The sequence below is a fragment of the Parasteatoda tepidariorum genome, chromosome 2 (assembly GCF_982258835.1).
Source record: "Parasteatoda tepidariorum strain Cologne lab strain chromosome 2, Ptep-v5.0, whole genome shotgun sequence".
NCBI classification, from domain to species: domain Eukaryota; kingdom Metazoa; phylum Arthropoda; class Arachnida; order Araneae; family Theridiidae; genus Parasteatoda; species Parasteatoda tepidariorum.
The window spans coordinates 26,254,806-26,270,210 of NC_141756.1; the positions used below are offsets into that span (position 1 = coordinate 26,254,806).

The 15,405-nt window shown below is 31.6% G+C and overlaps 1 protein-coding gene across 3 annotated transcripts in view; it reads right to left on the bottom strand.

Moving 5' to 3' along the window:
• The window catches only part of LOC139424954 (cytochrome P450 9e2), an 85,138-nt gene that overhangs the window by 59,304 nt on the left and 10,429 nt on the right, over positions 1–15,405 (bottom strand). The window contains exons 6-14 of one of the 3 annotated variants that reach the window (XM_043048918.3): positions 15,004–15,092; positions 11,617–11,762; positions 9,559–9,674; positions 7,596–7,746; positions 6,804–6,967; positions 5,220–5,308; positions 2,773–2,916; positions 1,834–1,996; positions 495–747 (exon numbers count right to left, since the gene is read on the bottom strand). The exons of the other annotated variants lie outside the window; for them this stretch is intronic. Of the exons in view, the coding sequence (XP_042904852.3) occupies positions 649–747; positions 1,834–1,996; positions 2,773–2,916; positions 5,220–5,308; positions 6,804–6,967; positions 7,596–7,746; positions 9,559–9,674; positions 11,617–11,762; positions 15,004–15,092 (1,161 nt within the window). The 3' untranslated portion in view covers positions 495–648. Of the gene's footprint in view, positions 1–494; positions 748–1,833; positions 1,997–2,772; positions 2,917–5,219; positions 5,309–6,803; positions 6,968–7,595; positions 7,747–9,558; positions 9,675–11,616; positions 11,763–15,003; positions 15,093–15,405 lie in introns of those variants that run through there. 3 annotated transcript variants of the gene reach the window in all.

Consider the following 15,405-nt stretch of genomic DNA (forward strand, 5'->3'; position numbering starts at 1 on the left):
TATGAGCATTCTTTTTTATTTTTAGCTCTAGTAGTTTAAAGTTCCAACTTCGGTAAAATTTTGGTTGCAAAGTTCAATAAGCCTAACTTTGCAAGGTGGGAGTATGTTAGAGATTGTAATATGTTTTTATAGTTGGTGTCACGTGACTCTGACTGCTGCTGCTTTCATTTAATTTTTATTCTTTAACTTTGGTTTTTATGTTGGCAACCTGCTTGAAATGTTTTGTGATGATTATTTAGTGTTCGAATTAGTTAGGTTTTGAAAATATCACTAAATTGAGATTGCTTTAGAATTAATAAATGTTTATTAAGTTTTAATTTGTATCTGTTTATTCATCTGTAGAACTAGTAGTTCATTTGAATAACATTAAAAAGGCGTCCGTGAAATTTATTTGTTTGCTGCAATTTACACAAATGTTAATTTCTACTTCTTAATCACATCATAAATATAAAAATGAACGTCGTAAAAACAGGAAGATCATTGATAATACACGAACTCTTATTATTTTCCCAAAATCTTTTGAGAACCAATGCATATGATATCACTTCATAAGATAATAATTAATATTGTTTCACAAAAACTAGTCGGCAATTAAAAGCATGAACAAATTTTCATGCAGATGGAACATTAAAATAACATCATCAGTATTTAAGGCTTGAGTTGACAATCTTTTCTTATTTCTGTAGCCAGAAAAACATCTTTGGGTTGAAGAATACCAAAAGCGTTGTGGTTAAACTTCATGGGTACCTGAAAATACAAATAGTTGTTGCACAAAAATAGATTGGGATAAAAAGTATCGACTCGACCATATTTTAAAGCTTTAATTAGTAATTTGTTGAACAGGGTTACTCCTCCAAAGGTTTCTAAATTAATGTATATAAATTAAATCATAGTTTTAAACAGTTATCTTATTAATGGTAAAACAGAGATGATGTGGTTTGACAGAGGTTACGTCACACTAAATAGATACTATTAAAAGTAACAATATTAAGTTGACTAAGGTGTAGTAATACTTTATGTTTCATAACCGGCATGGAACAGCTGACATGATTCTGAGTTTACGACTATCAATGCTCAACTCCATAGCCTTGTAATTTCGAACCGTCCCAGAATTCAAACTAGCCTTCATGAAGGACTTTTGATGAAACTAACTAGCATTTGTGGGATCAAAAATTTAAAGGCTTCTGTAAAGCTTATAAACTAAATAGAAAATTTAAAAAAAGTTGAAATTGCCGATTTTCAACCGGTAAGAACTTAGGGTTGTTTTTCGAAATTTCGGCGTTATATGAAATGATGCTTTTTTGTAAATAACATGCTTTTTTCTTAACTGCTGCGAGTTTGCAACAGTTAATCATGACTATTAAGACAAGTTTAGCCTATTTAAAGCTAGCGCTGACCATGCTTAATTCTGAAAAATGAGCAAAAAGTCAATTTGGGGAAAATCCGCAGTTTTGTGGAAATGAAAAGTGCTTGTGGTCCAATATTTTATGATTTAAAAACTTGCTGCATTATCTGGGCTCATATAAATTTGCAAAAACTGAGAATGAGGCAGAGATTTTGATAATTTTCATCTAGGTGGAAAGACGTCGCCAAATTCGCTATTTTTTAAAAGTTTAATAACTTTTGAAATATGTATGCTATTCGTTCGTTCTAAAACCCAGATAATTCTTCACGGCAAGATCATGCATACAGTTTAAAATCGTTTTGTTTCAAGGTGCAAGGCACTTAAGCTGTGGATTTTTTCATTTTCCTTGGCGACGAAACTTCTAAAAATCATGTAAATTCATTATTTGCGATCACGTAAGAAGAATGAGTGAATAAAAGAGTACTCACTGGTGTCTTATCACATGGCTTAGTCTTGAAGCAGGTGATAATGTATACAAGACAGACTTTGGCTTCAAGCAGAGCGAACCTCATGCCGACACAATTTCTCGGACCATGTCCGAACGGTAGATACACGTAGGAATCTCTTTTAGCTATCTCTTTCGCTGAAAATCTGAAATATTATATAAACAAAGCATTATAGTTTGCATTGCCTATTAAAATAATATCTTACAAACTTACAGAGAATACCTTCCTTTTCTTTCAAACATTTAACAAATCCTTTCAGCTACATTAGTTAAAACTAAAAATATAGTGGGGGGGGGGGACAGAGTTCAGATATATCAAGAATAAACTATGAAGTTCAAACTATTGAATATCTTTTTAAAATATCAAATTGCAATTATCAAAATATAAATTTGCATTTTGATGCTTTGAAGAAAAAAAATCAGTATTGGAAGCTTCACATTTTTTCTATACTTTATAAATTAAATCACTAATGTAGATTATTATTTGAAGAAATTAATCTACGTTAGTGATAAGAGGAATAAGTATTTGTAAACAATGTTTTCTATTTTTAAATATTTTTTTAAAATTTTTTTACACTATTATTTTTTATTATCAATTTTATGTATTTTTATCATTATTTTGAATTATTTTTCTTAAATTAAATAATTATTTTTAATTTCTGTTTTATTATATATATTTTAGTTATTATCTCGAATTATATTTTTTTTAAATAATAATTATCATTTTCTCTTAAAAATTTTAATCATTTTAAATCGTTCTTTTGACTTATTAATGAAAAACATTTACTAAATAAAACACACACACAACACTGACTGAAAAATTTACTAAATAAAACAACAAGAAGAGGAAATGATATTAAAAACGATATAATAAAAAGTTTAGAAACCAGAAGTAAAGTAAAAAAAGTATTAAAATGGTTACCTATCTGGATCGAATTTCTCAGGATTTGGATAATATTTTGGATCTCGGTGGATAGCAAATATAGGAATGCCAACAATCATGTCTTTTTCCAAAACAATACCGGTGTCACCCAGTTTATATTCTGATGCAACCTTTCTTTCAGATCTAGGGGAAGGGAAAAAGAGCTATTTAATTTTCGCCTATAAACTACAATACATGCCATCACCAATCAATAACGTCATCCAATTCACGTTGATTAGAGATCCAGTCTCCGGTTCGGGGTTCGATCCTCGACTCCGTTAAGACCCACCGAGGACATAAGACATATGTTCTCGTAAAATATGTTTAATCGAAAGTCATACAGTCTGTCGTTAAGCAGTACCATGAGTAAATTCAAGGATGAGCTCTCGTTTCAAACAATAGCAAAATTTTATTTTGGTACATTAGGCCTTCATTGAATTCTTAAATCAATCTCAGATTTTCATTATAAGGCGCCATCTAGTGGCTCTGAATTACATCTTTAATATAAGACGCCATCTAGGGTCTAATAATTTTATCAGATTCGGCACCATGGGCACACGATCGAATCTGGAGAAAATTTCCTTTCCATTCAGATCTATGTTTATGAGGAAACGGCCTCATGAATGAGTAGTGCTGCCATCTATCAGTGGGATCGGAGCTAAGATTTATTTTCTCCTTTGCGGTGCTCTCTTGCCAAACGAAAGGGTCACCTTTCTGACTTAAGTCGCAAAAGGGCAATTGCTGAAGCTTGACTTGAAAAAAACAGGTTGGTTGCATAAGGAAAAGTTGCCCAAATCGTACCACTTCTGATTTCTAAACAATTATTGAGCAGAGAAAGCCTTAGCGAATAAATTAGGAATCTTTCATGACGTGGAGATCCATACAGAAAAATAAAGTCCTGTTTCAACAAACAGCACATATAAAATCCCAATAGAACTCTGCTACCCATCACATCATGTTCCATTAACATTTTGTAAGCTTATAATGCTGTCACCATACTTGTTACATTTCAAATATTTAATATCTCAATACCTCTTATGCTATTAAAAAATTATTCTGGATTATTCGTAGTATACTTATTCACCTAATTATAAATGCTCAATACTTTTGAGGTTGGTACGAATTAGGCAACTTGTAAGCGGTTTCTGAAAACAATTTAAAGTACTTACTGCACAACCAAATAATAATAATTTTAGAAGCTGAATAGCTATAAGAAAAGAAGCTATAAGATATTTCAATTGTAATTATCAGTGATTTGTAATTGATAAAAATTAAAATGCGAAAAATGGTACGATTAAGGCTACTTTCCTATGTTTGTAACGTTTTTGTTTTCTGAAAAAATTACCAATATTCAAAGGGTACCACAATTAAAAATAAAAAGGAATTAAAATAACCAATTTAATGTCTCATGTGGATTGATAGGAAACTATACTTTTCTATACTGTTCCATTATTATGTTAAGGTTTTTTTTCATGAATATGCATAAAAAAATTTTTTAATGCATCCGAGTTCAGCAAAAAGAATATACAGGTAAAACTATATATCTTTACAAACTGCTGAAATACTAAATACTTTTGCATGTGAAGAACAAAAACTTTGGAATTGCAAGCAACAAATTTGTAGGATGAAATTAAGTCCACATAAATTTTTTACATTTAGACCGACGGTAATGGGATTCTTTTACCTATAACCTGGCTACTAATGGGGATAATTGAATGGGCGCTTAGACCCCATTGGCTTAGGAAAATTTGCCATAGGTTTGCCATAAAAAATTAATAAAATTCCTGCATAAATATTCCTATATAAATATAATTCCTATATTAAATATTCCTGTGGTTGTTTTGCCAATGGTAGAATTTAGCCATAAACGTATGGTATAAGCGTATGGCAAATTTTATATATATATATATATATTTTAAATTTAGCAAATTTTGTACCATATTTGATGATAAGTTTGTGTCATAAGTATAAGGGAGAAGTATATGATAAAATATTTCCTTAGGCTATAGCAACATTTCTTCACAGCCGAATGGCAGTTTATTTTACAAATTTATGCATAGACAATAATAAACAAGAGTGGTTGAATTACAGAGAGCTTTTGGGGCTCTTAATTTTCCACATAAATTTTTCACGTTTAAGAATACTGTAATGGGACTTCTTTTACCTATAACCTGCTTGGGAATAAATTAAAGGAAAAAAATGATAATAAATCAATTAGTATTATCTTTTTCTTTTATCCATTAAATTTTGCCAGTATTATCTGAGCTATCTTAGCACTAAATAATTTAACAGGAATATAAATACATAAAATTAAAACATGGAGCAAATTTGAATTTTTTTTTTATATAAAAACTACACAAAACTAAAATTCTAATCATCTTCTGAACTAATCGTCTGCTAAGAGAGCTACAAGCTTAGCATATGACGAGAAGAACGAATTTACTTACCTCACTGCTGGCGAATAGAGTCTTAAAGTCTCTGAAATGATGTTATCTAAATATTTCATGTTGTGTAAAGCTTCGTATGTCAATTCACCCTATATTTAAATAAAATATGCATGTTTAAAGAATCAATAACATTTAAGTAAAATAGTAGATTTAAAAACAGCTATGTTTTTAATGCTATTAGATTTTAAAATAATTTTAAGCCTGTACGAAAGGATGACTTAGTAGACTACTATGTTTGGCACGTTAAAGAAAATACATTTTTCATTAAAAAAAAATAAAAAAAATAAATAAATAATAAATAAATAAAACGTTACTATATCGCGTCTGGTAAAGAGAAAATGAATTAGTTCTGCTTTCTTTTCCTTTCGTTTCGAGACATTTTTCGCCTTTTTTAAAAGTAAAAAATTTACCTTAACTTGATTTTATACCAAAAAAACTTTCATTAATTACCGTATATCCTGATGTCGACTTTACAAATCCCCAAAATTACAAATCCCAAAAAAATCGGATATTCGTTGATCATGAAATATCGATACCTAATGAACAGTGATATATATATATGAATAACTCTGCATCAATTTTTCCCTTTCAAAAACTATTTTTGATATGCATCTTATCATATGTTCTTTACATGTAAAGGACTTTTTTTGGAAAAAATACTTAAATTCTGTTCAGAAAAAATTAGGGATAACGAAAGTTGAGTTTTCAAGAATATTCAAAAAGTATTAAACAATGAAGACTTAGAAAACATACTATAAAGCTTCATATTTAAAGATTCTGGAACATTATATTATGTGTCAGATTCAATAATATTAGCAGTATCGTCATACGGAACCAAGCTTTGCATTGGAATACGGATTCTAGTTCATTCACATGTACTGAGTCCCACAAAAAATCATCTTAACCTCATCCAAGGAATTTAAAATTCCCAGTTTTTTAAAAGATTTTATTTAGTTATTTGAATGAACATTTTGCCACGCGTTTAGTATCATTTGGCACATGACATCTATATTTAATTTTATAACCAGTGTTGAATAACCGATCGAATTTTAAGTTGGGGACTATCAATGTTCAACATTGAATCCAACCTAGAAAACGAAAGAGCTCCTGGATCAAGCATCGGGACAAACTTGCCATCATAGAGAATTTTTCCAGGGAACTAACCTGTATTTGCGTTACTTGCAGAGAAAAACCACTAAAACCTACTAAGCCAAGTCCGATGAGAAGGGGATTCAAACCAGTAATCCATCTAACATTGAATCGTAATTGGTTCTGTTATTCAACGCCAGTTGTAAAATAAAAGGAAATAATAATCTGCGACTGACTACGTTAAGGTCACAGGCAAATTTGGATTTTTGAAGACCAGCAGATTCACTCTATTAAATTCTGCAACCGGGATTTTGCTTAGAATAGATATAAGAATTAACCCTATGGTGGTCGCTAAAAAAGTCAATCTACATTCTTCTCTGCACAGAACTAAATCTATTTTCCTATGTTATTACATAGGAAAATAGGTGGTACGGGAAAAAACGTTCATCCGTTATTATTTATACTATTACCAGATGTGTTGAAATACTTTCTTACATTTGTCTCTTTTAAGCATTGTGTAATTTCCTGGTAAGCTTTCTCTTGAATGTCCCCATTCAGAGCCAGGCAGTACAGGACGTAAGTTAATAATGTTGCTGTGGTTTCGTAACCAGCCAAAAAGAAAATGACACACTGGGCCACCAACTCATCCATCGAGAGGTCTGAAATACGAATAAAAGTGAATAAATTGAAAGATCACTTATAGTGAAACAGCAAACGGTTGAAGATCTTTAATGAATTGAAGATCATCTATTATAAAACCTGAAATGCAATAAAAGCAAAACCTCATTGAATATCTTCAATTACGAAATTTTAAATACAACTAAACTAAAATAACTGAAGATAATTTTTCGTGGGAATTGAAATACAATTAAGGTTAAATAATATAAAATCTTGATGAAATAATATCATTTATTAAAATAATTTGGAAAAAAACTAATAAAAGAAAAACAATTAAAGACCCTAAATAAAGCCATTACGGGGCCCAGCTGTGCAAATTTCTTTTAAAGTCGTTTTTATTTATTTATATATTGTTTGATTTATTGGTTGATTATTTATTGACATATCTTCTTGAGGCTCTTATAATATAAATATACACATATATTACTCAGGAAAACGATGGATACGGTATAATTCGATTATTCTATTTTAAAAGCTTATTAGCTCTTCAACGTAGAGCAATTTAAATTTCCAGATTATTAAAAAAAATGGGGGAACACCATGTTTCGAAACTTATTTATAATTGCCGCACTCGCGATCCAAACAAAGCATGATGAAAATGATTCTTACTTTTATGTTCCGATGTATTAAAAATGGTTTGGTTGACGAAATCTTGTCCATACTTTGCAGCAATGTCATCATCATCCACATCATCTTTTTTCTCACTCTTATATGTCTCTTCAGCCGTGTCCATCAACAGTTGAAGAAAATCATTTCTGGTCTACATATATGCAAATAACATAAAATGATGTTTCAAAGGCAACGATAACATGTAAAGGACAAAAAAACTGACTGTACTGAAATGATGTTTAATATAGTGTGTGATTCCTCGAACGTACACCTATTTTACATGGATGCGATAAGGATATCAATAAGACTTTGGGGAATACTGTTCCACTCTTGACGAAGTGCTATCTCCAAGTCTTGGACTTGCAGCAACACGTTGTCCGAGTACATCCCACGCTAGCTGGATTAGCTTCAAGAAAGTTCTCTACAAGACAGGCGGTATAAGGTCTAACATTATCCTTTACTAAAAGAAAGTAATCACCGATGACTGCTGCGTAAGATACGACATGCGGTCTCGTCTGCATATCTTTAAGCCGTCAAATTGCATTTCTGAATTAAATGCAGGTCAGTACGTTCAACTATGCTGATTCCAGCTGATACAAACAAACCACCTTGTCTGTAATGTGATCCTTCCTGAACGAATATTTTTAATTTTATAACCGTCTTTGAACAGCCAATTCAATTTTTGGGTTTACTCCTAGTAATATTCAACTACGTAGCCTTGTAATGTTGAGCAGAAGACAGGGAAATTTCTGGATCAAGTATTGGGAGAAATTTGATTTTTTGATGGAACTAACCCGCATTTGCGTCACGTGGAGAGGAAAGTCACGGGAATCTCCCACGCTTAGCCTGACAGCAAGGAAACTCTAACCCATGATCTGCCTACCACTGAAGATATTTTTATGTTAGCACTGAGGTCGATGCGAGCCGGGTGCAGAATTCAAATCAGTCAGCCATCGCTGGGATTCGAACCCGGTTCACCTCATTATCTTCGGGCAGCACGGTTTCTGACTGTCAAAGAAATGCATACTACTGACCAGAGTGCGTACGGACCATTTTCATGAAGCCCATTTCGATTTGTTTGGCTTGAACCCTTCCTGCTGTTGCCAAAAGAAACTGTCTTTCAATTAGCGTGGTATTGGCTGTTCTGTGTCGACGAGCTATTAACTGGAGATATCGGTCATTATTTGCTGTGGTATAACGTGGACGACCTAGTTTTGGACTATATTAAACATGTCCTATTCTTCAGATTCGATATCAGATTTGCAATGACACCACTTCTTGTAATTTCAACTGCGTCCTCTACACTTCTGTCTGTTTGCCCGAACTACAGGCTTCGGATATTATGTCTAGCCATGAATTCAGGTAGATCACGTTGTCGTGTCATTTGTAAGTAAATTTGCCTCAAAACAGAAGTCGAAAGGTTTAATTTTACCACACAGGTAACAATAAAAGACAGCAGCTTCTGCAAAATCAAGATTTCTGCACTTAAATCCTTTTCATGGCTTTTGATTTTGGTCCTTTCACTGGTTAAATTCTTTTTCTGGTTACATCTAAATTTTCTTCTGTATTTTTCTGCTATACTTAAGATTATGGATATTTTGTTTTGGCTTAGTTATCAGAAAAAATATTTCCGTAATTTTGTTAAATCCACGCGCTCCCTTAGTTTTTTGAGAGGTGTAATTATGAATTTTAAAGTGTATGCAAATCTAATTTCATCCATAGTGTGTTAACAACCCTCTAGAAATCTCCAACATCTCTTAAATAACAAAAAATTTTGCTAGTGCGCCCTTAAAGTCTTCACCGCCCACTGGAGAGAGCGATAGCGCTCGCTTTGGGAACCTATGCTCTAGCTAGTCTGAAAGTGGACAAAATTTTTATTGTAAGATTCTACTTGGACCAACTAGAAAGTGATTTATAATAAAATACACAAATAAGCGAAAATTCAACAATAAAATGAGCCTACTTGTTTTGTCCTTCTTCTTTCAGCTATAATCTGCGCAGTCACTTCGCTGAAAAAGTTTGTGACGGTTGGGTTAGAAACTTTTATCTTAAAGAAGTTCATTAATTTGGGTGAGAGCACTAAAATAAATAAAAACACTTTATGAAACAATATCTTAACACTTTATCACACAACATATCAACATTCATATCAACACGTTAAGTCAAAACAAATCCCCGATTTCATAGGTCCATTTATCATTCACGTTTTCTGTGGAAACAAAATGCGAAAAAACAACGCCACTTCAATAACACGTTACCACAACGGTGGGTCGGTCGCTTATCTACCGCACTCTTACATTGGTCGCCACGATAACCAATTCTCAACCCCGATGCGATTTTCTTCCGCTGAGAGTTCGTAAAAGATCGCGTGCATGTGTCTCCAGGCCCAACTGATTTGATAGTCTGTGTCACAGCTGCTATGCAGAATAATCGATAGCAGCTAGGCACCATATAAGAGTCATGAGTTCGTGCCTGGAAGCCCAAAAAATAACAGCAGTAAGGTGCGCGTTAACTCTGTCCTGGATGAAAATCTTATCGTTGGCTGTGATGTGAAAGTTTAGGGAAGGGGTACCAGCTCAGGCGTTCTCAGCGTCCTCTGCCCACGGTCTAAATGACATGGCATTCCTAGCTGTTAAAATATAAAGCCCTTAACAGGGGGCTAGGTGCTTGGCAATGATAAGGAGGTGCGTATGCCGTATAAGAAAAGAAACGCGCATCGAACATTTGACAGGAGTATACATTTGCTTGTTGCGCTATATGCATTTTATGCGTAAAGCATTCATGAAATTTAGACATTCGTTTTGACTTACCCTAATCTGTACAGTGCGCAAAATAAAATACAAACCACACTCAATAACTTTTGGTCTAATGATCTGATCTTCTAGGACTTAATGATTTAAAGAGGTAATCTCAAATATGCTAAAAAATATGCACAGACGATATTTTAAGTTATGAAATAAGACATAAAAACGTACTTTTTTTTTAATAAACATATCTTGTTTTTTTCTCGGTTGATTCAGATTTCTGACCCCCGAAACATAAGGGGCAGCCGTAATCTGGTAAATATGGGTCCAATAGTTTAACCAGAAGAGCGGTCTAAAGTTTGAATCCCATAATGTTAATTTTACTTTTTGCATATTTTGCCATAGCTCAATTACTTTTTAAGCGAATTGAAATTTTTTGTACACAATCATAAAATTCATTTATCTAAAGATAATTCCATGCAAAAAATAAATTTTAATAATTATTTTATGTAATTATGTTATTATTTTATTCAATATTAGTCTAAAAAAATTTTCAATTGTGAGTTATACAATTTTTACATCATTTTAAAGAATATAATTTTTCATGTCGAAATACAAAATTTTAGTGAAATCGGTCGAATAGTTTCTGAGATATCCAATTTTAAGAAAGTCGTATTTTAAAAATTCAATTTCTCAAAAACTATTCAACCAATTTATGTCCCATGTAAAATTAAATTGTTTGAAATGATCTAAAAATTTGTACAACTTACAATTCAAAATTTTTTAGAGTAATATTAAATAAAATAACAAATATTTACTAAAATTCCCTTTTGCATGGAATTATCGTTGGATAAATAAATTTATGAAATTATGTGTGCAAATATTTTTCAATTAGCTCAAAAAGTACTCGAGATATGGCGAAAAACACAAAAAGAAGGGTCCCAACGGGGAAAGCATTAAGGTGTCCAAACTTTCGACCGCTCTCCTGGCCAAACTATTGGGACCATATTTCCCAGATTGTGGCTGCCCCCTGTGTTTCGGGGGCTCAAAAATTCAAATCTGTCACGAGAAAAAAAACGTATGATTCTTCAGTCTTTGTGTCTGATTTCGTAACTTAAAATATCGTCTGTACTAATTGATGAGCATATTTGAGGTCACCCCCTCGAACCATTAATATTGAGTCTGAAGATCCGATCATTAGATCAAAAGTGGGTGGTCCTTTTTTTTATTTTGCTCACTGTACATTCGATTAGAAATCATTGTGAATGAATACTTACGAAAAAGAAGCAATCTCCAACTGATCTTAGTACCAAAAGCATCTCTTGCATATCGAACAAATGTATTTTCTGGATCGTTATGAGAATCTATTTTAGTTGAAAAAGCAGAACTAGCAATCACGTCCATAGTGAAAGCTCCAAACAACCTATCAAATATCACGTCAAAGCATAAAAATTAACTGATTTAAAACTTAAACTGAATTAAATAAAAATTAACTTAATTACAAATAAAATATGAAGAGAAATCGATTATCAAGAACAAATGTTCCCGAATTGGTTTTCCGTGGAAAAGCAGGGTTCCGTGAAAGGGTCACAGGGCTTCTGAGAGTTGGAAATTTTTTTTTGCCGCTTATTATTTTCGAAACATTTATTTAAATTTATGTATAATTAATAATTCATTATTCATCAAATATTTCCGGTATTTTTATGAAATCATTTAATTGAATTGCTTACGGGGAAAGAAATTTCAAAACCAGAGCCAGCGCTAAGGATTTCAAATTATTAGCCAAATGTCAAAAGTATTCGCTAATTTTCGAAAGTCGTCGCCAAATGCAAATCGAAAAAAGAAATTTAATGATTAATTTTTTTCCATAGAAAACTATTTAACGGTCGTTACTTATATTATTTAGATCCAATTCTAATTGGTTATGAAGCGCATCTACCAAAAATGACTGTAGTCGATTAAAAAATACTGATTTGTTAAGAAAAATTTATTTTGGCGTAATTTTGAGGATTTTTTTCCCCAATGGCAGGCACTGAATTTGAATCTTTGCCTATACTATGACAGAATTGCTCATTTCGCGTTACCCAGTGGGCACCTGTGAACCAAAGTCACGGAGGCGAGCAACATTGCCCACGCCACACTGCCACAAACCCGTTTATAGGGTGGGCCACATTCACACATCATACACACACACAACAGAGAACAGCACAAAGAGAGAGAGAAACATCCATGCCCAGAGCGGGATTCGAACCCGCAGCCTATGGCTTCGCAGTCAGGCACGCAAACCGCTCGGCCACCTGGCCGGCGTAATTTTGAGGATTGAGTTATATATATTTCCTTTCAGAGGATATAATCATTTTCCAATACTTTCGCCAAATTTACCATTTTATCTCATTTAGCGAGGTGGCGAGTGCTTAGCCCGGGCACTGAAAATAATATTTTTTCCAATAAAAATTTTATGAATAAATTATGAAAAGTATCTATGCATTTAAGGAAAATTTTATTACTTTTTCGCATGGAATAAAAATAACCAAATTAAACTGTAAAGAGTTAGGTTTCTCTTTTAACCAATCCCAACGTTTATTTTCTTTCTTTTTTGTTTTTATTTTAATGGAAACCATATTTCAGCTCATTCATTAGCAGTTTATGCATTCGCTTATAAAATTAAGAATGAAACAATAGATGCAACTGTCTGACATAAAATCAAATTTTAATACTAATATTGATAAAACGATGTAATGAAAAAATTCTCTTTTTCATTTAATTCATTAAATATTTTCAAATTAATTAACGAAATTAAGGTCCTTAATAAACAGATTTTCAAAATAATAATAGTCTTTCGTAAGTTAATATATTCATAATTGCGAATGAACTTTATTCATTAAGTCGTAGGCCAGCAGTTCTTTCAAAAGAAGGTTGATCATTTAGGGTTCTAAAGTCAAAAAAATAGAGAGCAAATTATCTGGAATCTAAAAAATAAACAAATAAAATAAAAATTAAAAAGAGTAGAAACTGTATTTTCTGAAACAGCACTTTCTAAGTTCTTGAAATAAAAAGAAAGAAATTCTTAGAAGCAAATAAGAAACGAAATTTCCCTAAGGAAAAGGCTGAAGAACTTGAAAAACGACCATTTTATCTCATTTAGCGAGGTGGCGAGTGCTTAGCCCGGGCACTGAAAATAATATTTTTTCCAATAAAAATCTATCTGAAACAGAAAGCTCCCAACATTTGAAGAATTTCTCAATAGTTTTTACCTTTCTATTATCAACAACATAACTTCCGATTTCATGATCGCTTGCTGTTACAGATGTATTTATTACGCTAAAATAATTTTTTTTTCGTCTTCAATTCATTACAAATTGAAGTGAAGTCAACATTGCTTACTTCATTCCAATAAATAAATGTGATTTCAGAATGGACGGAACTGTAATAGTTATAGAATATTCTTCTTCCCTTTAGAATAGTATATATTTCTGTATCTATATAATTCGAAAAACAATAGTAAAGAATCATCTGAATTACTTGAAATAATATCATTTTTGTTGATTATTAATACATTTTTATCGTTTTCGTGGTAAGTATTTTTTTAATTTTGAATGTTAAATTTCAACTAGAATTCTGTTTTTTAGTCACATACTGAAATTCATATCGAGATCTTGGAATTATAAAATTTTATTATGTGGCATGTCATCTGAAAGTAATGAAGGGATTATTTATGTATATATTATTTGAGAATTAAGTTTTCAAATGAAGAATATATCATTTTGGAATTCTCCGGATTTATAAATCAGGTAAGTGTTATGATTTTTATAATAAAAAATTTACTTGTAAATTACTTTTTTTTCTATTTGATGATAGCTCTCTATAGAATGGTTTTCAACGTTAAGAATTTTTAAAAACATCTTTATTTTAATTTGAAGAATTTTTGGAATCGTTTTTTTTTTTTTTTTCGTAAGCATTTTTTATTTTGCATTTTTTAGTTTACAAAAAATGATTTTCGTTGAAACTTAAATTGTTTTGATAAAAATTGTTGTCAAAAAACGTTTTTTGCGAAATAAAATGATATATAATTATGGGCTTATGCGTACTTTTAAATATTTTTCTCTTTTAAATTTAACAAGCCACATTAAAGCAGGAACGTTACAATGCTACACGCTAAATCAAAGACGACTCCAGAGCAACTGAATGAAAATAGCAAGAATTCGTCTCATCCAATAACGTCCCCTACAGTTCGCTGCGATCGCGAATTTAACTCAACAAAGGAATGTTTAATTTTTGTGGAAAATGTGGAAATAACATAAAAATAGTACCATGGAGAGAATCTCTTAATTGTGATGAATTTTGACCATCAAGAGTTGACCTCGGGCAGTAACATCCTTCAAAAAGATACTGAATAGAGTTAATTGTTATTTTGATAGAATGAACTACTAAAAATGTGTTTTTCTTAATCTAATAACGTAAAGCCACCGAAAAGGACAAACATTAAAAATAAATTAATCAAATTGGAATTGTTATAACTTTTTTAATTGCGTTGCTATGGTTTATGTCGTCAAGTTTTGTGCATGATTTTGTAGTGTTATTCATTACTGATTGACTAATAGCTTAATTCTTTTTCCGACAATTACGGAGAATTGATTTTCAACCAGTCATTCGAATAAACTAACCTCTTGGCATCGATGGGTTCCTTTCTCATTTCAGACATCTTGAAATTTTGAACTAATGTTTTGGCACAGTCTTTGAAAATACTCATGAGCTATAAAGGGAATGGAGACATATATTAATAGAGAAGTATTTCAATGGAATTTTTATACAACTATTTAATTCCCTTTTCCATTTTTTCCCATAAAGCTTACGCAATTCAGTAGACTCGTTTTTAAAGACGGAAAACAATAGGGCTGATTTGAGACACATTTAAAAAATTTCATATTTTGCATTCATAAAAGATGTTTGATATCAAAAATATTTTTGTTAGTATTTATTACAAACTGACTCAAATATTTATTACAAATTCATTTGATTTTTGTTGAAAATTATTTTTTAAAAAAACTTCTTATTCAAAATTAGAT